Source organism: Diplotaxodon limnothrissa, linkage group LG7, assembly GCF_057381915.1.
Source record: "Diplotaxodon limnothrissa isolate DT_005_m linkage group LG7, D_limnothrissa_male_GT1.1, whole genome shotgun sequence".
Taxonomy (NCBI): Eukaryota; Metazoa; Chordata; class Actinopteri; order Cichliformes; family Cichlidae; genus Diplotaxodon; species Diplotaxodon limnothrissa.
In genome coordinates this window covers 65,936,655-65,961,112 of record NC_140602.1, presented here as the reverse complement: position 1 = coordinate 65,961,112, position 24,458 = coordinate 65,936,655, and the positions used below count along the sequence as shown (strand labels likewise).

The window sequence follows — 24,458 nt, the reverse complement described above, 5'->3', positions numbered from 1 at the left end:
TGTTTACTTTCCATTAGAGACAAATTGACACCTTCCATTTGCAGGATCAAAGAGGCACCCAGTTTAAACTGTGTGAGGTCTGCTGTGTTAAGAGCAGACCTCTCACCGTGATCTGAGTTACAGATGTAGCAGCATGGGCCAATCGCTCCACTGAAATCAGATTAATAATAGATGACGGCGTTCCAGTCGGATCGACAAACTCTCTGAAGGCCTGAGATCCGAGACGGGCCTGAATGAAAGAGGCTGATGTGTAATTCATGGATTCTTCAGACCGCGACTCGTGGCTTTCTCTCATTCACTTTCTACTGTCCTCAGCTCATCATTCCCTCTCTGTCTCATTCACTTTTCATTCATGTCCACGTGCCAGCCTCCTTCCCGGTTCACGGCTGGGTGCCGCCCTCTCCGGCCCGCCTGTCTCTGAGCTCAGTCGATGAGACTACAGAGGGATCCGAGACCGCGTTTGAGTCCAGAGCTGGAGACGAGCACCAGTGGATGGTGAGATGAAAACACTGGAGGATGGTCCTCGGCTTCATGTGACATCACTGCAGAAATATTCATCCTGTCAAGCCAATTTTATCTGTTACTGATTGGCGGGGTTATATCTCCATTTTTTTACTGTATAAAGTGCTGCAGTATCGATAATATTGATCTAAATCAACAGCAATGACTTTATTTTGAAAGTTGCCATATTATTTTTCAAATGAAGGCTAATCCTTGCAGAAAAATGCCCGCCCCAAAAAACCTTTGCATGGGTGTGTACTGCTCCCTTCACAGATATGCACAACATGTATCCGTGCAGTAGAAAGGGAAGTTGGAGGCTCAGGTGCGAAACTGTGCAGGAGGACACGAGACTGGCAGATAGTTCAGTTTTGTAAAAGGAGTAGTACATACTGTTGTGTTGAAATGTTACATTTCTGGCAATTTCCTGCAAGGTTTAGTTAATCTTTTGAACACAAGTCTTTCATGTGTATGAAAAGACTTGTGTTCAGGAGCTTAAACTTTTCTTTGACTGTTTCACACAAACAAAACTGCAGATGATAACATTTTGGCTTTGACCTCAGCCGGTTTGTAGTTTTCCTCTGTAATCTCTTATCTATAGCTTTTTCTTTAAAATAAACCGTGGACAGGAGCTCAGAATGATGGGTTTCCTCTCTTTAACTGCTCTCGGTTGTGTTCAGGATGAGTTCAGCCACCCTGTTGAGAGCCTCGCCTTAACCGTGGACGAGGTCATCAACGTGCGGCGAGTACTGGTCAAAGCGGAGATGGAAAAGTTTCTCCAGAGCAAAGAGCTCTACAATAACCTGAAGCGGGGGAAGGTAACAGTGCAGAACTTCTCTCAGTGCAGTGTTTCTTTGTGCTGTTGACACTAACGGGATTCACTGACTGTGAGTGTGTGTTCTCAGGTTTGCTGCTGCTGCAGAGTGAAATTCCCCCTCTTCTCGTGGCCGTCTACCTGCTTACTGTGCAAAAGGTATGAAGGAAGTCTTTCATTCTCTTGTTGATGTTTAAACGTTTGTTCCAAGGTTGCAGCTGAAACATGAGTCTCCACAAATCAATACCCGGGCATATTTACAGTCCATGCGGAAAGTATTCACGGCACTTCACTTGTTCCACATTTTGTCAAATTACGGGCTTATTCCAAAGTGCGATTCATTTTTTACCTCAGAAATCTACTCACAATATCTCATAAAGACAAAGTGAACAAAGTTTGCTGTGATGTATGAAAATAAAAGAACTAAATATAACATGTGCATAAGCATTCAGCCTTTGTGGTACTCAGTTACACGCTTAGCAGACATATATGTGGGCAGTTTCTTCCATTCTGCTTTGCAGAGCCTCTCGTGCTCCATCAGGCTGGATGGGGCACGTCGGTGCGCAGCCATTTTCAGATCTTGCCAACGATGTTCAATTGGCTTCAAGCCTGGGCTCTGACCGGGTCACTCAAGGACATTCACACAGTGGCCCTGAGGCCACTTCTTTGTCTTGGCTGTGTGTTTAGGGTGGTTTTCCTGTCAGAACATGAAGCTTTGTCCCAGCCTGAGGTCCAGAGTGCTCTGGAGCTGCTCATTCTTGCATTCATTTTTCTCTACTCTCCCAGTTCCTGCTTCCTGCCACGATGGACACCACTGTGCTTACTACGACCTTCAGTGCCACTGATTTTTTTCTGTACCCTTCACATTTATGCTCCCACTAATCACTACTGAATTCAAAGGTTTTCATGCAAGAGATTGGAACCAGGGACCGTGCTGTGACTGTGCTGCACCTCCAAATGCTACAATTAAGGATTATTAGAACAAGTAGCATGAGAACAGGTCTTACCGGGGTGGGGGGTTTATAGCCATCAGAGCAGCCTGTTCCCGCTTAAGCAGTAGGAAAGTGTGCAGACATGTGTGCTGTAGTAGTAAAATCTTTTCTTTTTCTCCCAGATCTGTCTGCAGCTCCTGCAGTGCAAAGGTAACTTTCTAACTTTCAAATCTTTTCTTTTGGCTCTGTTTTTATTCAGCTGTGTATGACTTTGTACTCAGCCTTTTTAGCCTCGCTTTTCATGTCATTACTTTTACTGCTGTAGAGTTTAATTTTTCTGTTCATACATGTTATGTCATTTAATACCAGGTCTTTTTAATTAAAGTATATAAAGTTATATAATGTTTTCACATCTGAACTGTCATTCTTACACACTGTGAATTGTTAAGTTAAAAAATATTTCTACAAAAAATGAAAAACAAATTTTATTTTTAACATAAAACAGTGTAATAGATATAGATTTAACCACTCTCTGCATCACTCTGGTGTGAGGACTCTGGCATCTGGACTCCCTTTAAAGCCGTTTTAGTCAACTTTCTTCTTATTGGCTGCTCCTCATAAACAGAAGGTTTTGGCACGGAGTGGGTGGAGCTTCTGCACTCACAGACAGAGCTGTGTGCAGTGAGTGTCACCATTATATTCATAATAAAATTTGTTGTAATTTTTTTTTCATATAAACACAAAAAGAAAGGCAATGTTAGTTTGGTCGATTACACTCTTGGTTGTATGCTTCTTCTTGGCAAATCTTATGTCTTAAGTCTTAAAACTGTTGGAAACACGATTGTAGGTCGAGTAGCAGAGTAGAGTATGTGCGTTGGACCTATGAGAAACTCGCTAAATCTTCTCTGCCAATGCCAAACTGCTTATTCTGCCATTAGCTCTTGTTTTGAGCTTCTGGAGACCGTCAGATGTCTGACTGACGCCTGATTAGCTTCGTTCAGCATTGAGTTCAGACTCTGCCTACGGCCACTGGATCATCAGAGTGTGGAGTGGACTGATAGAGTAACAGCTTTTAATGGAGGCAGCGCACTGCTGTGGGGTGGTATCTCCCTCACTGGAAATACAAGGCTTGTCATCACTGCAGGCGATCTCAGTTCACAGAGATATCTAGATGAGATTCTGCAACGTCTATGATGTCTGGGACTCTATGCTCTACAGAGCGGGGGTTCATCAGAGGCTACCTCTGTTAGGGGAGTGGAGAGGATGAAAAGGCCATTTAAGGGGAAATAAGCAGGCTTTGGTAATGGTATAAGATTTATTGCCAAGAAGCATTGTTACAACAAAGAACTTGCATTTAAAGGGCTACATTTTAATGAGAATAAACATATGAAGTCATTTATGCTTCAGGTTGACCTGTTAAGTAAAGCTATGTGGAGCTTTTACATGTAAAAAGAGAAAGAAAGAGGCTGCTGGAGCTGCTGCAGAAAGGGGTTAAATGACATGTTTTAGTGCTTATTAACGCATTATTTGAGCCTGGTTGTCATTTCTATTGACGTCACTTCTTCTTCTTTTGTTCGTTTGCTGGTTTTGATTTGTTGCCTCAGTCCCGGGCCGTGTTGGATGTGTGGTTCTGTGCTCTGTAGGTTTGGATTTTGTGTGATTTGTGTGCTGTGGCTAATTTGTGTGTGTTGTTTTTTACAGTTGTGGTTCGTTTTTATTGAAATATGTGCATTTGCTTATTGTTGCTCTGTGACTGTACGGCTCGTGGCCTTGATGTTCATGTGTTTTGAATCTCTATTGTCGTAGAGGCTAGAAATACTTGTAATGTGAAAGTCATCTGCAGTGCCTCCCACCACAGGCTCTCTCGGTTCTCTTTCCTCTGCCTGATTGTTTTTCCTCTTGGTCTGCCTCTTCTGTGCTCCAGATGAAGATTCCCTCAAAGAAGATGGCCCACATTCCTGTGTACACTGTGGGCTTTCACAGCACTCCAAAGAGCCATGGACAAAAAAGCCAAGTCTACAAGTGAGTCTGTGTTTGTCTTCAATAGCTGAGTCTGTTTATTGTAGAGAAGATTATAAAGCTGGCTGAAAATAAAACGACAGTTTTCTTCTGAAGTATGCACTGAGGACCAGGAGAAAGATCAAAAGAAATGTGAAAAGCATACCTAACATACCTTCCTTTCCAAATCTAACTGATGAGTTTCCTATGGAGGCTGTGCCTGTTGCAGAGCTCTTAAAAAAGGGGTGCAGTTTGCACCGGCGACAACCACTATCCCCTAAAATCTACATGAGAGGGGGATTTGGGAACGGCTATGATAGCCAAGCAATAGAGGCCTGGCAGGGGCACACACCGCCTCGATCTCTGCCAGACATGGCCTTTTTTAATTAAAAGCTTCGTTTTTCTAACATCAAACTCTCTAAAATGTCCCTAGATGTCGATCTCACATCTTTGGTGTCTGGCACCTTTCACTGGCAGTGCCCTGATCTGCTCTTTTATTATTTTATTATATATATATATTTTTTTTTTGGAATGGCAGTTCAGACAGACCCGCTGACAGTCACACTATGTGGGGAGAAGAACCACAGGAACCTCTCAGGAACTTAAAATACTCAAAATAGCAAGTCACTGTTTCTCCTTTGTTAGCACAGAGGCTTATTCTCTTCAAACACTTTTGTGTTTTAGAAAGCAACTAAAATATGTTTGAGTGGTGTGGCTCAAAATAAGCAGGTGTTAAACGTAAAGTTCCTGTTGGAGTGTCTGCTGCTGCAGATGTTTGCAGCTGCTGCAGATGTTTGCAGCTGCTGCAGATGTTTGCAGCTGCTGCAGATCTTTGCAGCTGCTGCAGATCTTTGCAGCTGTCACAGCCTTCCACATCTTTCATTTCAAAAAGTAGCATCAAGATGATTTCAGTAAACAAAAAATAAACCAAAAACTAAAACTGGATGTGAAAAACAAAAATAAAAAATAAAAACTAGACTTAACAAGATCATTCCAGTTTGTTTTATTTTGTTAACTTTGAAAACTGACTAAACTAAAATAAAAAATATACCAAGGAAATGTTTTAGTATCTGTCTGATGATGGATGTGTTAATATAGACTCTGGATGTCTATACATGATTATATATATTATATATATGCTCTTTGTTTTGATTGTGATACCTGCACTGATTTGCCCTCTATACATGTATAATTAAAAAGACTAAAACTAACTGAAACAAGAAAATCTGCTGTGGCAGACAAACTGAACTTAACCCTCTCAGGCTCAAATTAAACTTTGTGTTGCTAATGCACAACCAAGTCCTGCAGTAACATGCAGTCCTTCTGAGTAAAAAAACCTCATAAAATATGTATGTGGGGTAATCAGGTTGTTAGTTTTTAACTGGTGCAAATCGGCAACGCCTGCCTCGAGAGGGTTAAAACAAAAATTCTAAATAAAAACTAATGAGAAAACTATAATAACTCTGGTTGCCATTTTCTGATAACATTAACTTAGAATTGGAACTTCAAGGCTCCCACTCTCCCAGGCAATGCCTGCTGCCCCTCTGCAGGCTTCAGGAAAGAAAGGAAAGAAAGCCCAGATTCAAATGAGGAGCTGGAAGAAGAGAAAAATGTTTTCAGGTTTTGTTTTATTTTTAAATGTGAATAATGCAGTGCTACATAGAATACTAAAGAAACAGAACAGGTCCTTTTTAACATGTTTACAGCCTTAGTTTAAGCTCGTCAAAGCTGATAAGGAAGTTCAAAGGTTTAATCCCTGTAAGGCCTGGACCCTGAAACAATTGCCCCAAAATTCAAATTTTTAAAAAATAAATTAAATATTAATTTAAATATCTGAGGTTTAATTTGTATCATATCTGCTACTTCTGGCATTTTTGTGCAACTTATTGCACAGACAGATACATGGGTCTCAAAAAGCCATGTAGCAAATATGAAACACCTGGCGTAGCTAAGCTAGGTTAAGTACTACCTTCTGAGCTGCACACCTTTTTGTTTCCAAACCTGAGGCCAACCTGACATTTGGACTCCAACACACCAGTTTCCCCACAGTGTTGTCATCCGCTCACTGCTCAGGTTCAATCCCGAGACAGTGGACACCTAGACGGAAAAACAGGTCAAATCTATTTAAGTCTGCCTCTAACTCAAGCCAATGACTGCTAACCTTCTCGAGCCTAAGCAGCACCAGCCTCTGTGCTTACCTCAACCAATCGCAGATTGCCTACTCAATCCAATCACCAACTTCCACCTACCTCCCCCTCTCTCTCTCTCTCTCTTTAGTTATGTAATCAGTGCAGTGCCTCTTCCAGGGCCTCTAAGCAGCCATTATGTAATAATTACCCAGCTGTCATCAAAATCCTCGCTGTTTTTGGCCCTGTGAAGACAGAAGTGGAAGAGAGAGTGGACAGAGAGAGCCAAACAGCGAGCTGACGAGAGAAATGGGCCACTGGCGTGGTGCTGTGCTGAGCCGCTCTCTAACACCTGTCACCAAGACCCGACCATGCGGCTCCGTGCACAGAAACACACAGAGTTTTGTAACAGCGAGTTGTTTTGTTTTGGTTTTTTTCAATCAGAGAAGCTGACCTTAATCTCCTCGTTAGTGACTGTGATGCCCCAGCGCTGCTGCATGTCTGTGTTTATATTTCAGCCACTTTGGATAAGCTTGGAAAGATCTAGTGTAGCTCCGTCTTTCCAGATGTTCAGCTGATGTGTCTCTGCTGAGCAGTCATTGTTGTCAGTTTGGTTTTAAAAGTGCTGCCAATAAATAGATAAATAAAAAGAGAAATAAATTAGTGGCTTTTTCTGAAGAAGAAAAACTTAAAGTAGTACTGTAGCTTTTCCACAACATGTGTGGTTTATTAAATATCTAAAAAAGCATTTTATTTTTGTAAGTCATAAGGGAGGGGGGGTCAGCCCTCAGTTTTTTATGGCTTGTGAACTAAAACATTTTTGTTTTGGGGGTGTGAGGGATGGCCCTGAGTGCTTATTGGATGTGCAGTTAAATCAGGGGTGTCCAACTCCAGGCCTCGAGGACCGGTGTCCTTGATCCACCACAGCTGATTTAAATGGCTAAATTACCTCCTCAACATGTCTTGAAGTTCTCCAGAGGCCTGGTAATGAACCAATCATGTGATTCAGGTGTGTTGATCCAGGGTGAGATCTAAAACCTGCAGGACACCGGCCCTCGAGGCCTGGAGTTGGACACCCCTGAGTTAAATTATTGTTAAAGAACCATGTAGTCATTATGGAAATCTCCCTTAGTTTTATATTCGGCTTTCTTTGAATGCCTCACGTCTGCTCTAATAAAACTGTTCCACCCTCCTCTGCAGGTCGCTGCGCAGCTTATCCCGCCGCTCAGTGGAGGAGGAGTTCCCCCACCTGTACGCTCACGGCTGCACACTGCGGGACGTCTGTGCTGAATGCACCAAATTCGTCGCCGATGTCATTTCCTCCAGTCGCCGGAGCCTGGACATCCTCAACAATACTCCCAAGAGGGAGGCCAAAGCTGCTGCTGCTGCTGCTCAGAGACCACAGCTGCAACGCCAGTCCCAAGTCGAGGCGTTCCCTCAAGCAAACTCTCACCTTCCACCTTTCCCTCAGCCACAGTGTCTCCCTCCCCACTCCCAACATTAAGAGCAGCTCCACCACGCCGAGACGATCAACAATGCAAGCCAATGAGCAGACTGATGGACACTGTGCACACATTCACAGACAAACTAGGCTTCTAGTGGGTTCATGCACAGCAGTAACGACTCAGCGAGCCATCTGATTGGCTCCAATAAATCGTAATGAGAACACTCGATCCAGTGAGGTGCTTCAAGGTTCTTTAAATATTACTGGGTTGAATGGTTGTGCTATGATATATAAAGCTTAAAAAACAAATTTTCTCGGGCTGTATCTCGAGCCTTTTTAGTAAGAAACTAGAGACTCCAACACACCACCGCCTCACCCGTCACACAGCTGCATTATCTTCCTTATCTTACCCATCACAAATGCACACATGCACAGAGCTCTTGACCTTTTAAGGTTTGAGTGAGTAGCTCTCTCTGTTTCTGCCTTATCAACAGCACTACGACACTCCCCGACGCTCACAGCTGCAGACTGAGGAGAGGGCAGATCGGGAGAGTGCCGGGGGGAGGGGGGTGCTGTAAGAGAGAAGAGAGAGGGTGGAGGTGAGGTTGAAAGCTGCACAGCAGAGAGTCAGCATCTCATTTTAGCGCTCTGTGGTTGCCTTGTTTTTTGTTTTGAATGTAACTTAGAGAAACAGAATTGTAAATTTAAAGCTTGTACACGACCCTCAGCGTTTATGTATAATCATCCAAAAAGTTCCCGTTCCAGCTGGATGAGGCTTCGACAGCGGCGACACTGTGAATGTAACGGGGTGAAGCTGCAGGCTGCACCCTTAACTGACGCAGCGTGACGATGCTCATGTGAAACTCCCGCCCCCCTTCACTCCCCGTGGACGCTTGCAATCTGCTCTGGTTTTGTAAACACTAAGAAAACCTCGGCTGCAATAAAATCTAACGACAAACACGACCAGCTCCGAGTTTTTCTGTTTGACGTGTTCAGTAGACCCGAGCTTCACGAATAAACACAACACGCTGCTTCATAATTCAGGAGTAAAGTGCCTGTTCTTGAGCAGCAGGTGGGTAAAAGACCTTGTTGACGGATCATTTATACTTTAAAAAATTAAAAATTGACACATCTGTGGTTCTAATGCAGTACGTGAAAGGAATAAGCAGGCAGGTAGAGATTATTTCACTACAAGTTAACGGAAGATTCTGAATAAATGAGTGGGACCACAGATACACACTACATTTATGTAATAGAGAGAATACACACACTCTGCTGAGGCGCAGGTACTCAGGACTGCATCACCAGCTTGTAAACGCATCCAAACACACATCGTCAGTGTGAACTAACCCTTTTATGTTCAAGTAGTGCTTTCAAGCAATTTAATTTGAACCCATTTAGTGGACTAAAATTGCTACTCTGAGGAATTAATAAAGATCACAGAATCACAGAAATCGTGTGAGCAACTTCACCGTCCTGTCATGTGACCTGAACATGTCCCTGTAAAGCAGTAAACGTCACATGGATGGAGTTACTTTGATAATACTTAAGTATCAATTTATCTAACCGGTCATCCACTTCAATCCATTCACAGTCACATCCACACCATGAGTGTTTTGAGACTGTGGGAAGAAACCAGCGCAGATGCAGGCAGACTGGCTGGCAGATGTGCTCCAAAGTTAAACTCTACAACAAACAAATGCCAGCTACAAAGGAAAGAAAGAAAATAAGGGTTCCATTGTGGCAGGTAGTTTTCCATTTTTTCTCACAGTTTTCTTTCACCTGCTCATGATGCTCAGCTGTTTACAGTACATACATGTAAATGCTGGCCTTAAAGTGCACCAACTCTCAGACTGCAGTGCATTTGTCTGATTATTCTCTCAGAAGTCACGAGGAAAAGCTGGAATTGTGGCAGAAGAATCACTGTTGGGGTAACAGAGGACGGGTGAAGCAGTTTGATGCGGTTTCAATAGGACAATGTGAATAATGTGACACGGCCGTGTGGATCTATGGGACAGAAATGAGGAAACAGCTTGTTTCACGACTTTGACGCTCCAGCTTGGAACATGTAAGGGAAAACAGATGGGCGGCTCTTCCTCAGATGCTGTAGAACAATCACTGCTCTTTACAGATGTGGAAAAACTGACAGAGTCAGCTGAGTTATCCTTCGCTATATTCTAAACAAGCGGGCAAGTGCATGTGAGGTGTACTTCCTGAGGACAGCACAGGCCAGATCCGGTGACTGTCATGCTGTGGGAGGATTGTTCTGGCATGGTTTGGATCCAGCTTTGGGATTGGACAACCTGGGACTTCACCTTCAAACCTTCAGTCCACAGGTGGAGTGTCTCGGGAAAGTTGCAGAGACTCGAAGCTCTAAAAACCTTACCAGAAAACATTTTCTATGTAAGACAAAAGTAAATCCAAAATTCAAATTAACAACTTTAGTATTACTTAAAGACTGGAACCGCTGAACAACCCACCTGCTAACTGCGGAGATCTCACTTGAATAGAATAACATGCCTGAAGGCGGTCGGTGCAGCAGTCCTACAATAAACCCTGCCTTCATGACGGTTATAATGTTGAACCCTTTTTTGAAAGCGAGCGTATTGTTGTTTTATCTACACACAGAAAGATCTATGGAAACATGACTGATGTAGCAGCTGAGCTTCTTTCATTCAAAATTGATGAAGGTAAATCAAGTCACAGATGTGACTCTGCCGGTGGCAAAGAGCACAGACACAAGGGTGGAGAAGTCATGTTGTGACACTGTAGGTCTCACCAACACAAATATTTTTGTATTTACCTACACTTAGTCCAGCCTCTGCTAACAACTCGGAAACCTCATGTAATTTGTGATTATCTTAATAACCAGGAACATCTGATTACAGTAACCGGATTAGCTGCTGTAAAAGGAAAATGTCTTTAATGTACAAACGTTAAGAATCCTGTCATACTATCACTGATCTCCATCAGGCCAGAGGGTAATAATGAGAACAGTTAAAATAATAATGATGACTTATCATACTGTGATCACAAGTGATGTGGATATGGAACATGAGGAACAAAAGGTTTTTCCTCCACAGCGCATTAAAAATGTCTTTATAATGGAAACTAATGATGCTCTAATGTGGAACCCACTTTGGTTCAGATTACGGATAAAACAGCAGATTATAAATGACAAAAGTAGCTATCAAGATAAAATGATGATCTTACCACAGTCTAATTTTAATAATAATAAACAGAGTGCTTTTTAAAAAATAATTAAATTAATGGATTAATAAAGTATTCTGAATCTGTGGGAACCGTAGCCTCAGTTTCCTGTTCTCAGCTGACAGGAGAGGAACCTGGTGTGGTCTTCTGTTTCTGTAGCCATCTCCTATCAAGGTTTGACATGTTGTGTCTTCGGGGATGCTCTTCTGCATACCTTGGTTGTAACAAGTAGTTATTTGACTCACTGTTGCCTTCCTGTGTGGACATTCTCCTCTGACCTCTGGCATCAACGTGAACTGCTGCTCACTGGATATTTTCTCTTTTTTAGACCATTCTCTGTAAACTCCAGAGATGGTGAAGTGGAAAAATCTCTGGCATCAACACCCATGCCACATTCATAGTGAACAGAGAGACATTCCTGTATTTTATTAATCAAATATAAATAAAAACATATATCAGGTTTTGATGCATATTATTTATTGGTGTTGGAGTTTATATAACTTAGCTATATTTTTGCTCCTGTAGTTACGGCTATCTGACTATGTGAGGTAGTACTGGGACTATCAAAGTAGACATTAGGCAGCAGGATCCATTAATAGAGTCACCGCAGTGAGTGAACTTAAGAAGGCTTTGTCCCCACTACTCAGTGGATCCATAATGGCTTTATGGACTCCCCGCCTCTGCCATCATGAATAAATAATCTACAGGTCTACGTGTCCATTGGCTGCGTGTGCCTGTCATCCAGCTCTGAGTTTACTCTGACAAGCCGCATGAGTCCAAGCTGCTTTATGGGGACTAAAAGAGGAAGGTGGGTGATTATACTTTCAGAATAAAAGCGTTCAAGTATGTGGTCCACCTAATGAAGGCTCTGGGTTTCAGGACACCTTTATTATCACGGCAAGTTTAAACTGTTTTACAAGTTTTGTCTTCAGTGGCTTATATTTTTTTTATATTTACATAATTCATGCAATTAATTTAAATATTTTTATCTTTCATATTGGCTCCAAATGCTCCCAAACAATAACTGAAAACTGACTTTGGACTTTTCAAAGTGAAAATATTAACTATCTTATATTCTGTACTTCTAGTAAAATTTTGAATTTTTTGTCAGATGTTTCTCTCACACAAACTTAAGCTGTAATTTTGACCTAGTAAGTCAGAAATTAGACTGCAAATGACTGGTAACTAAATTTGGATTTTAAAAAGTAAAACTTTTTTTTAATTCTTGGTTATTTATTATTTAATTATTTGTCATGAATATTATTATTGTTAATATTAGTTCATTCAAAATAAAATAAAAATGTAACTTAAAACCAGTTAAAATACAACATATCGACATCCTCAGTCAAAATGTGACTTAAAATCTCACAGTTTTGACATTAAACACCCTGGGTTGTTTTAAAATTGTTTAAAATTCACTTGAAAATCCTGATTTTTTCAATATCAAATAATCCTTTTTTTAATGGCTCTGGCATGTAGTGGTTTACAAATTCGCCTAACAAGTGAAAGATACCTTGTTTGATCTCAGGTAGAGACACAAATCCCTTCAGAGCTCCATCAGGAAGGACAAATCCTTATAACATCTGCCAAATCCAACATGCAGAGCTACCCACTGTGACGACCACCTTGTGAACAACGGAGCAGCCGAAAGTAGTTTTGTAAATAATTTCCAAATTTGCATCTAAAAACACCACAAAACCTCTGGATGAATTTCCTCTGGACTGATGAGACCAAAGTGAACGGTGTACAGTGGAATTTGGAGAAATTGGAGAAAACCAAATTCAGCTTCTAGGCACAAACACCTCCTGCCAAGTATTAAGCAGGGTGATGGAGGAGTGATGATTTGGGCTTATTTTCCAGCCATGGGGGCCTGGGCTCCTACCAGCCACACAGTCGACCATAAACTCAGAGTCAAATGTGAAGCCCAAAGGCCCAACTGGGTCATACGACAGGACAATGACCCCAAACACAGCAGCAAGTATATAACAGGATGACTGGGGGGGGAAAGGAAAAGAATCAAGGTGTTTCAATGGCCAAGTCCAGACCTCAACCTCAAATTCTATGGTGGGACGTTATGAGAGGTGTGCATAAATAAATGCCCACAAACCTCAATGAAATGAAGCAACACTGTAAAGAAGAGTGGGCTGAAATCTCCCACAACCACGTGACAGACAGAAGTTATACGCAAAGTTATTTCTCCAAGTTATTAATGCTAAAGGTGAATCTATGAACTGTGAACGATGGCGCGTTTTTACAAGCTGCTTCTGACATTGTTTCTGGGGTAAATAAATAATGATATTGTGTAGTAAGTCATGTGTTGATGTTCTCCTGCAGTTGTAAGACCTGGTGAGGATTATTATTATTATTATTATTATTATTATTATTTAACATTTCCTGATATGCAAAATCTTAAAATTGTCAGTTGGTGTACTTTCTTCTAAATTTGGACTTAATTTGGCGCGTCACTGCAACTCCCCCTGGCTTCTGCTCCGCAGCTGCTGAGTGAGCCCTCATCTGGGACTCTCCTCAGCTCTTTCTGGGACAGTGGCGCGGCTGCCCCTCTGTTGGTCTTCCTTGGTCTCTTGTGTTCTGGGGGCCTCTGGATGTCTGGAGTTTTGATCAGCTCCATACCTGCTTCATGCCCTGGAGGACGGGGCTGTGGCCCCCCCACACCCTCTAGCAGATCATTACATGAAGGAACCTTTAAAAAACAAAAAACAAGCGCGTCCATGCTCACAGGTGTACACACGGGTGATCACACCCACAAACTACACCCTTTTTGGCTCCTACCTCAAAGCACACTATGTTCTGTTGATCTTATGTGCTGCACAATAATGTTTAATATTTAGTATTTACTATCATATTCCCATATATCATTGTGATGTTGTTTATTCTATTACTCTTGTTCTCTTCTGCTTGTTTTCTTTTTTCTTTCTCAGCAGGTGACCCAGGTGATTGATATATGCATTTTTTTCTTTTTTTCTTCTTTTTTTTCTTTTTCTGCTCATTCTGTTGGTTTTTGGTTTTTGCCCTTCTCCCCCGTCCCTCTTCTCAGCTGTTTCTCTTTCCCTCTTTCTTTCTCCCCTTCTTTCCCCCAGTCAAGTCTGTCCCGTATTCAGTAAGTGAAAATAAAATAAACAATAAAAGGTGAATCAAATGGACCATTATGGCAAGGCTGGGATGGTCAATTTGGTAAAGTAAATCCGTTGGGCATCTTTCTTTGCCTTTAGACAACAATTCTGATGGCAAAAGAGCCAAACGGGACAGGCAAAAAAAATAAAATAAAATAAAATAAAAAAAAAAAAAAAAAAAAAAAAAATAAAATAAATAAATTTGGACTTAATATGTAAATCGTTTTGACTTCAATTTGTTATGTTTTCACTTGGGGTCTTAATTGTGTGATTTATTTTTATGTTTTATATATTTTCTTTAAAGAAATATGATGAATTTTAATCTTAATTCCTTGCTTTTTCTTGTGGACTTTTGCCCTTTTTCTTTTATGTCAGTGTTTTTAGTCCATATTTTGAGCCTCGTCTTCTCTTTCTTGGTTTCCTGCACTGGCAGGAGCCGTCTACTCTGACCGCTTTTTTTATTTTGAAAGGGTTGACAGGAAGCTTTCTCGTTTCAGTCGCTCTAACTTCCAGTGGAAGTTGGACATCCTCAGATCCTGAACTCAACAACAAGCTGGCACATCACAGCCAGTTGTGCTTTTCCTCTTCTCTCTCTGTGTTCTGGGAGTCCTTCTGTCTCCCCCCACCTCTCCCTGCAGTCACGGCGGGAGTGGGTGTGTCAATGCGGGCCCGTGGAGCCTAGTCGCTGCTTGTGCGCGCTCTGAAAAAGAGGAAAAAGTTGATGATGAGTTTAGTGTGAAAGCGGCCCGCCTCGGAGCAGGCTAACCGTCCCGGAATGGCAGTTTGGACCCGAGCAGACAAAAACGGACAGCTGGACCTTCTGCTCCGTGACCGCTGGATCCGAGTGACCGCCGAGCTCACCCGAGAAACGCTCACTTTGACGGCCGACGCGGAGGCAACCGGCCCCGGGACCAATCACTGGGACTACAGCAACTCTTCGGCGGGCCTGCGAAATGGCATGTCAAACGGAAACGACCCGGGAACAAGTCCCGGGAACCCCGGCCGCGGTCATTCCTCGGGTCAGGACCAACTCCAGAACCAGAGCCACGGGGGTCGGGGGCGCAGTGGCAGCCCGGGGCGCGGGGGGGTCAGTCGGGGTCAGTACGACGGCGGTTACAGCATGAACAGCCCTGGAAAGTACCCGAATAACGGCACTAACTCAGACTTCGGGAGCCCCGGCTCCAGCTACGGCAGCCCCGGGTCCAGTTTCGGGTCGAGACCAGGCGACTTCCACGTCAGCCTGGACGGGTCTTCGGAAGCTGTGCGCAAAGTCCGGGTTGTCAAACAGGAGTCTGGCGGGCTGGGGATCAGCATTAAGGGGGGGCGCGAGAACAGGATGCCCATCCTCATCTCAAAGATCTTCCCGGGGCTCGCCGCAGACCAGAGCCGGGCTCTCCGGGTGGGCGACGCGATCCTGTCGGTGAACGGCAACGACCTCCGGGAGGCAACGCACGACCAGGCGGTCCAGGCGCTCAAGAAGGCAGGCAAAGAAGTCACGCTGGAGGGTAAGTTGGCCCACGCGAGAGCGGGGATTTGAAAGGGCCGAGATTAGAGTCCTGTGGTCAGGCTGCACACCTCTATCACATCTCCAGGAACTTTCACAGGTTTCAGTTCAGCTCCGGGTCTTCGTATTCCAGCACGTGTTCGAAAGGTGAGCGCAGTTCCCATACTTGGATTAATAGCTTCAAACCATTTGTGGAAACACGTCACATGTTGGAGCACGCAAGTAAAAAGAAAACTGCACAAGTCGCCAGTTACACAGCAGGACTGAGTTTTAAAAAAGCACTTCTGGAGTAATACTTTTAATTTAATCTGCACACCACATCGCTCCCTCATGGCACTGCGTGGTGCAGAGTGCCATAAACTCTTTTTGGATCGCTCCACACACGTCCTGTGGGTTTGTAACTTTCACCACACATAATTGTTTGCATAACACATTATAATATAGACATAAACACACACAATCCCAGTTGATCTATGACTAGGAGGCGTGGAGGAGGAGGAGGCTGTGGAGGAGCAGGGCTTGATTGATTGATTGATTGATTGGTAATTTATTTCAACATGTGAACAATATACAAGTACATTTAGAAAAGAAATGAGAAAAGAAATGGAGGAGCAGGGCTTAAGTAATATCAACAGAACAGAGAGTCTTTGATTAGTGTAAACAGGAATGTAACCACAGCTGTGGTCACAGTCAGAGTTGGATACATTGTACTCTGTGTCTGAACAGTTGTGGATTACTAAAGGATGAGAAGTCAGAGTAAACACGAGCAGAGATTTGTCTGTGGTTGAAGGTGCTGGTCGGCAGAAAGTGATAAACAGACTTGATCTATATTATTATTGTAATGTATCTGCCTTACAATGTAAACTGGCTTAAGTCGACTGCTGTTGCGATTTAGCGATATAAAAATAAAATTAAAAATAAATCAATATTCTATCTCATATGAATGAAAAAATGCATAAATGTAAAGTCTCACAAAGTGCACACACGTCCTCAAATTGGAACACTGAGGAATTTCTCAGTCTAATTCCTTTTTTCCACATTTAAAATGTGGAAAACAGGAATAAGGCATTTTCTTTCTCATGCCTTGAGAAAGAAAATGACTAAAACACCATCTGCACCTGTACGAACATGTTATCTCTGCACACGTGTCAGTTAGAAAAGAAAAGGCAAGTACTAGAAATAACATTTCGTGCACCTAAAATAAATACGAAGCTATAATGTATAGGTCAATTTTGATAGATTTGGAAAAAGGTAAGTAATGTGATGAATAAAATTATGGCAAAATAAATTAAAGGGTAGAAAAAAATAAACTATGTATACATATATTAAAAATAAATATATATTTGTAGAAGTTTGAATTAAAACATAAAACGTGCGTGGATTTTTGGTTTGTCTTGGAAATTTAAATATTTGCATGTACTGTACTTTGCAAAAGTCTTGAGCCACCGTTCAGTTCTTTGTGTTTTGCTGGGAAAATAGGAAATACATGCAAACATGCACAGTAACACAGTCTATAAGGCTGTGTTATACAATCCTAACAAGCTTGAAAGTCACCATTTTGTGTGACCACCTTTATTTTTCAGCACAGCCTGAACTCTCAGCCAAGCTTTCTTGTAATTTCTTTAAGTAGTCTTCAGGAATAGTTCTCCAGGGGTCTCGAAGGACATTCAAAGTCTTCTTTGGATGTTTGCTTCCTTTTGATTCTTCCGTTCTCCGTTAAGATGATACCACATTGGTTGCCATGCTGAAAAATGAAGCCGTTACCAATCAAATGCCTTCCAGGTCATATTGAATGGTTCTTCAAAATTTGACAATGCTTTTTTCTTTTCAGCTGAAGGGTGTGATGCATCGTTTGGGTGCTGTGATAAGTGTTTGCAGGAAGTTATCCCCTATTTCTTTAAGAACATCTGGTGTAAATTGTTTTTTAGAACTACCACTTCTTCTTTTGTCCTTCACTTGTCCAGTTTCTTCAAAATCTTTGAGAACAGACTGCACACCATGTTGAGCTATACCAAGTTTTCAGCTTGTAGCTCTTTGGGAATCACCTCGTTGGTGCAAAAGTACAATTTTATGCGTGTCAGACTGTTATCTTGAAATGTTTTTCATAGAGTCAACTAAACAAATGTCACCAAACGATATGGTTTGTGACGAATGACAAAGTGTCTAAACATACTATTTCAAATTAGTTCTGTGCTAAATAATCTCCCATGTCATTATTCTATCCACAGTTTACTAGGGATGGGTACCGGTGTCCGGTGCCATAATGGCACCGGTTCTGACATAAACGGTAGTAACCAGACCGAAAAGCAGCGCACATTTCGGTGCTTTCTTTTCCTGAGATGTCATACACTTTGGATTCTAGCCAATCATTTTACCTTTGCAATCGTAGTAGGCGGGTCCAGGTACGTACGTTCTTTTAGAGCAAAGCTACAGATTAAAAACGCCCAAGGCGAAGCGGTCAAAAGTCTGGCTGTACTTCACAGCAAAAGATGCAAACTCAGCAGCCTGCAACAAGTGCTTTAAGCTGATACTGTGATACTGTGCAAAGGAGGTAACTCCTCGAATCTGATGAAACACCTGGCGACGTATAGCATTTTGTTAAAAGCCGAGAAATGCACCGTATTTGATAGCTTGCTGTGAGACCTCACACCGTGCACATCTACTGCGGGTGTGGTGTCTGTAATCGGACGCAGAGTTAGCAACATCCCCCAAAAACCGGAGGAGTACAGTCCTGGCCCCTAGCCCTGCCAGTGTAGCAGAAATGATGATGATGGCAGCAGCCGTTCTTCTCTGAGTGAGTCGCTTAATGTTGTTCGTGTGTAATTTACGTTGAGTAGGCTAACCACGTTATTACATTAATGCATGTAAGGTGAACTAGCAAACATCATCATAGCTACATGCGGCTGTCTTCTTGTTTGATGGCAGATACTCCCTTCATCCTGGCCAAAAAGGCTAAAATGACCAAAGAAAAAGTGGAAAACAGCTAAAAATGAGAGGTTTTTGGACAAAGTTTGTTTTTGTTTTTTTTGTTTTTTTTCTCCCATTGATTAAGCACTGCTTCCAGCCAAGAGTGATGCCATAAATCCCCTCTAGCTGCAGAAAAGGCTAACATTGTTATCTTTTTACAAAAAAACCAGCTAAACATGAGAGGTTTTTGTACAAATTGTGTGTTCTCCATTCTTTAAGCACCGGTTTGAGCACCGTTTAAGCACTGGCACCGTTTCAAAAGTACCGGTTTGGTACTGGTATCGGATAAAACCTAAATGATACCCATCCCTACAGTTTACATACTTTATGTAATTTAATAGGCTGTTATTTTTATTTATATAGTGCACCAGAACAAAAAAAAATGTTTTTATTAAAAAAAAATGGTCTGAACCAGTTTCAAACTGCTCTGGCTTTGACTCAAAAGACTGTGTATTGTGACGTGCTGACTGCTGTGTCAGAATTAGAGAGAATTATCAGCTAACACTACAGCTCTGAGCAGCTTTTGTGTCTTTAATCTTTAATGCTTGTTTTAGATTGACAGCCCATTTGGTGTGTTCACTCGTCAGCCTCTGGCAGACAGCCAAAGGCTATAGAAGCTGCACAGCCAGATGTTTCTCCAAGTAGTAGGTGGAGACCAAAACAAAGCTAAAAGAAGAGTAAATGACATTCATTTACATTTGGCGGTCTACTAGAACAATGACTTCAAAGGTGTCAGGCTGCTAGGTGTATATTACGGCTGTGCAATTAATAGAAATGTTTATTCGGTTACAATCATGGCTTCCAGAAATTAAAAAAATGACATAAGCAGAACAAAACAATCACTGTGCAGGCTTCCTTTTCACAGGGGGGGTCTCTTTTCGTTTTGTACTGCAAATCCAGCACACCCAAACTGACTTCCTAACAAGTTTTGGCAACAAGAGGAAGCACTTTAGTTTAGGAGTTAAGCGAGGATCAACAAATACAATTTCAACAAGCACACCAAAATTTTACATTACACTGATCTTAATATTGACCAAGATGATCGAGCTCATTGTCTTTACCATCAAAAAATATATAGGGGTCAGGGAATCTTCAGCAGGGTGTCAAGAGAAACGAGAGTTGCATGTAAAATTCTTCTGGTAGTCATGTGACACACAACTCACATGATGTGTGATTTCTGCTATTTGAAAATGCGCTCCCAAGACCAGACTGCAGGAAATAGAAGCATAAACATAGGTATTTGAGTGCTTTCATGAAATATGGCATAAAATCACAATTTGGTTATAAAGAGGATCTAAAAATCATCATGGTGTAGATGGACACCACTAAAATAGTGTCCTCTGGTGCTGATAAGCTAACAAGGAATAAACACCTGTGGAGGAAAACCTAAAGCAGAGTTATTTTAACAAAGAAGTCCATGGTACTTGCAGTATTGGGAATCTAAATGGCTTTTAATTTGCAGCACGTCAAAACACGCAGATTTTGTGTCCAAGCGCTCATTGAAATTAAACTTCATTTACGTTTCAAACTAAGCGCCTAAAGGTGCTTCGAAGTTGCTCGACGCGCAGCAGCACTTGTAGTTTTCTTTTATTTTCGAATTTAATTAAGTTTGAAAACCGCACTTATTTAAAGACTAACTGGTGCCGTCTGATGTGGGAAACAGGTGGTTGAAAAGTTTTTGTATTTATAAGAATGCTTATCACACCTACAGTTCCACAAAAGGTAGGTCTGCTAAAGGTTAGGTGTGCAGACACGCTTTCCTAAAACCTACGCACTTTTCAGCAAGCCTGAACACCCACTAAACTCCAGATAAAAGAGCCTGAACGCACACTGTAGGTAAATGAGAGCTGAGTCAGTGAAACCAACTAACAGGAAATTAGTCTACAGCAATCATATTTGCCAGCTGCAATAGTCTTCAGTGACTCCTGGTTAGACTTCGTAAAACCTTAAAAACATAATTTGTGTAGATGGGGTTATGGTGTGGGCTGAGAATGTGTTGTTTACTGGCTCATTATGTGGCTCCACAGAGCTTCATTGAGATGCATTCAGAGCCTAAAAGTGCACTGACGTTGAACTGTTCAATCTTTAGAAAAAATGGAAAAAGAATGGATTGCTGGCCACAGAGCCCTTGGGATACGGAAACTTCAAGTTGGGAATGGCTAAATGCAGTGTTTAATGGTTTGGAATGAACGCCGGGTGAATACTGACGAGCAGTGATTGTAGGAACTGATCAATGAGTGACACATTTCCACTAAAGTCAGAATGAGGCCTGTTTTTAAGCTCTCCGTTGTGCCAAATAAAAGCTTAGGCGTCTTTGTGGTATCGGGATTTTCTGGTAACACAGAAATAATTATCACTTCGAAACCTCTGGTGGAAACCAGCCTTTTGGATCTGATATCAACATAAAAAGCATTTGCAGTCACCCTCGGGTGCACACAGGAAGATGTGCCGGATGCATCTACAGTCCAGACTGAGAGGTCTTTTTCTAGGAATGTGTCAGCTGCCTGTCACTGTTTGCCAGTTTGACGGCAGTGAGCTGTGTTGTTTGTGGCTCTGCCGCTGCAGCAGTGAGCCAGAATGAGGCTCGAGTTTCCAGACTCTTTCTGCCATGTACACATTACACAAACCTCCAAAATGTTCAGACAATTAGCACGGGAGCCCCACATTCCTGACCTCCGCTCGCATGTTTTTATGTAGGGCAAAGGTCAAAACTGGTGGGTCCGGCTTGCATGATTCGTGCTGCTCCACATGTTCCACCACACTTTATGTAAGTTTTATCATCTGCACTACAGGGGAGGATGTCCAACTGCATCAATTAGTCAATCAATGAGTAGTGAAATGATCATTTGGGCAATTTTTAAACAAAAATGCAGCACATTTAATGGCTTCCGGTTCTTCAAACATATGGATTTGATGCTTTTCTTTGAACTCTAATGGTTTTGTGTTTTAGACTTACTTTTTAGACAAAATAAGACATCTGATGTAAAACACAAAGTAATTATAACAGAACTATTCTCAATGACAGGAACTTATAGTTGAAGTGGCAATAGCAACCATGGCATTTATTTAACTGTACAAAGTATGCCATCCATCCATTTTTCCACTTATCCAGATTAGGCGGCCTTTCCCAGCCATCATAGGACAGGTAACCAGACTATCACAGGACTCTTGGGCTGTTCTTCTTGGAAAAATCTTGTTTGGTTACTTAGTAACCCCAGCATCCATGATGGAGAAGCTGATGGGACATCCACACAACACCTTAACATGAACTCAGTATACGCTTTCGGACACTCTTTTTGGATCACACTAAATATTTTGTCATTTTTTAGCATTCTAAGTGTCAGAATTGAGGATTATCCAGGGTGTACTCATGAGCGGCATCTTCACAGTCAGATCCATCCCTCACTTGCCACACCTGGTTTCAAAACACCAAGCTGGCAACAGTGCAAACATTCAGCTTGTGGCTTCAAAACATGACTTGACAAACCTGTGGGTGGTGTCACAGTGGCTACATCCACTTTTTATAGTTTTTTTCAGACACTCTTTTTCTACTCTTGGATCTGTGACATCATAGACAGCAGATATGCCTGGTATGGTCTTATGCTGCTGTAGCCCAAGGCTCAATGTGATATGGGTTCAGAGATGCCCTTCGGCATACCTTGATTGTAATGTGGTTATCTCAGTTACTATCTTCCCATTCTCCTCCAATGCCTGACATCAAAAAGATATTTTCACCCAGAGAACTGGCACTCGCTGGATATTTTTCTCTTTTTTTGACCATTCTCTGTAAACCTCAGAGATGCTTGTGGTGGGAAAGCTCAGGAGATCAGCAGTTTCTAAAACTTTCAGATCGGCCTGTCTGACACCAACAACCATGCCACATTCAACGTCTTTTAAAGCAATTCTTCTTCCCCATTCTGATGCTCAGTTTGTCTTGGCCATGTCTGCATGCCTAAATGCATTGAGTCGGTGCCATGCAATATGTGTGCTGTTGATCTGTTGAACGAGTGTTCCTAATAAAGCTCTAGACTACTTGTTCGTTTCTGAGTTTTTGGAAATTCTACTTTGCTTGCATTATTGAGGTCTAAGTGGATCGCAGTGAATTGGACTCCACTGTCACTGAAAATATTAAAGCTTTGTAAAGTAGAATTTATGGAAGAATTTACATTAAATCCTAAGCATCCTGCTTTTTCTTGCACTGTAGTAACACAGGCTGCGTGTGAGTACGAGTTGAGGCCATTTGCTGCACGAGGTTGAATTCACCCTCCAAGGCCACACAGGTAGGGAGGTCTCGATAAGCACACTGAAGTTGCCTGACCTTTTAATGCATGACATACATAATCCAGATATGACACGCTGCTGATTAATCCCCCTCCCCTCAGCAGCTGACTGGAAGACACAACATCCCGTATGTCCAAATGATTAGTTGAAGCTTGCTGCAGCAGCCCTTTCTATCTTATTGGGTTAGCCTTCTGCTCGGTGGAAGGAGACACGAGATGAGCCTTTTGTGAGTAATTGAATGGAATAAAAAAAAAAATAAAAAAAAAAAACAGACACAAAGGGCATTGATAAAACGGGGACAGCCTTGATGAGGAACGGTTCTTTTCTTTTCAGCCGACGGTGCGTTTACTGTCCTCACGGAGCATGAGTCTGCACTGCCTGAAATAGGCCACCGCCACTTTCTCAGCTCTGAACTCCGTTGCCTTTGATACCAATCTGAGGATAAGTCTCTGGTTTCCAGCTGCCAAGGGAATTATAAATGACCTTAAAATGAAATTAGGAAGACATGTTTGTATTAGCACTGACAGAGCGACATTGTAAGACATGTTTGAGGCCCCTCACCCTTCCAAGACCCCCAGAGTGACACTAAATTACTACGCATAGGGCAGACATGGTTTCTATCTCTTTGTAGTCGTTTTGCATTTATTTGTGTTTAATTTGTGTCCCTGTTTCTAGATGTTCTGTTTAGCATCCTTTTGAGTCTCACCAAGTGTTTTGGGTGCATTTGGATTGTATTATTTTGAGTCTTTGCAGGTGTTCTGAGTTTATTTGCAGCTCTTTGAATCTCTTTATAGTTGTTTCAAGTCACTTTGTAGCGATTTGTTTCTTTTTGCAATTGATCAGAGTTTGTAGTTGTTCAGTCTTTGTTTCTTTGTTGTTGTTTAGTGTATTTGTTTTGCATTAATTTGCTTTAAAGTCTATTCTCTTGGCTGTGCAACAACCTGAACCTCTTGGTAACCACTTTTGATTGCAACTACTGATTTGTGTTTTTTGATATACATACATGTAAGTCCCAACTTGGTCCCATTCAATTGTGAACTGGTAGCAGACTGACTAAGTCTTAACATCTCTTTATTGCAAAGCCCCTTAGAAGATAATGTGGTTGCGAGTGATCACAGACATGTCTCCGTCTTCAGAGCAGCCATTTGAGCAGCAATAGGCTCCCAAGTGACACACGGCCACAGTAACTTTGGTCATGCTGCAGCGTGACTGTGGCATTAGGACATAAGAGAGCAGCATTTGGTCTGAATACTGAATGCTGAGCTTCTAACCATAAGCTCTGGTGTGTCTGGTCTCATTGCCCTGCCATTGTGGTTTTCATGCAATTACATCTGCTTTGACAGGCGTTCAATTTTTAGAAAGGTTGGACTTTTTTTTTCTCATGTGTGACTGACTTGCATAGCCTAATGCTCCACTACACCAGAAAGCATCCTGCTTGTCCTCTGTAAGAACCTACTACAGCTAAACCAGCATCACTCTGTGCCCCGCTGCAGCAATGACAGGTAGACATTTGTAATCTTTAGTAGTCGCAAACAATGGTGAATGTGATTATT

The 24,458-nt window shown here is 42.1% G+C and overlaps 2 protein-coding genes across 2 annotated transcripts in view; both read left to right on the top strand.

Annotated features, from left to right (window-relative positions):
* The window catches only part of spire2 (spire-type actin nucleation factor 2), a 54,376-nt gene extending 46,504 nt beyond the window's left edge, over window positions 1–7,872 (top strand). The window contains exons 10-15 of the mRNA XM_085358731.1: window positions 368–495; window positions 1,179–1,316; window positions 1,404–1,471; window positions 2,427–2,454; window positions 4,169–4,266; window positions 7,569–7,872. Of these exons, the coding sequence (XP_085214857.1) occupies window positions 368–495; window positions 1,179–1,316; window positions 1,404–1,471; window positions 2,427–2,454; window positions 4,169–4,266; window positions 7,569–7,872 (764 nt within the window). The remainder of the gene's footprint in view (window positions 1–367; window positions 496–1,178; window positions 1,317–1,403; window positions 1,472–2,426; window positions 2,455–4,168; window positions 4,267–7,568) is intronic.
* Window positions 7,873–14,724: 6,852 nt separating this feature from the next.
* sntb2 (syntrophin, beta 2) overlaps window positions 14,725–24,458 on the top strand; it is a 34,518-nt gene continuing 24,784 nt past the window's right edge. The window contains exon 1 of the mRNA XM_085360145.1: window positions 14,725–15,658. Coding sequence (XP_085216271.1) covers window positions 14,929–15,658 — 730 coding nt within the window. The 5' untranslated portion in view covers window positions 14,725–14,928. The remainder of the gene's footprint in view (window positions 15,659–24,458) is intronic.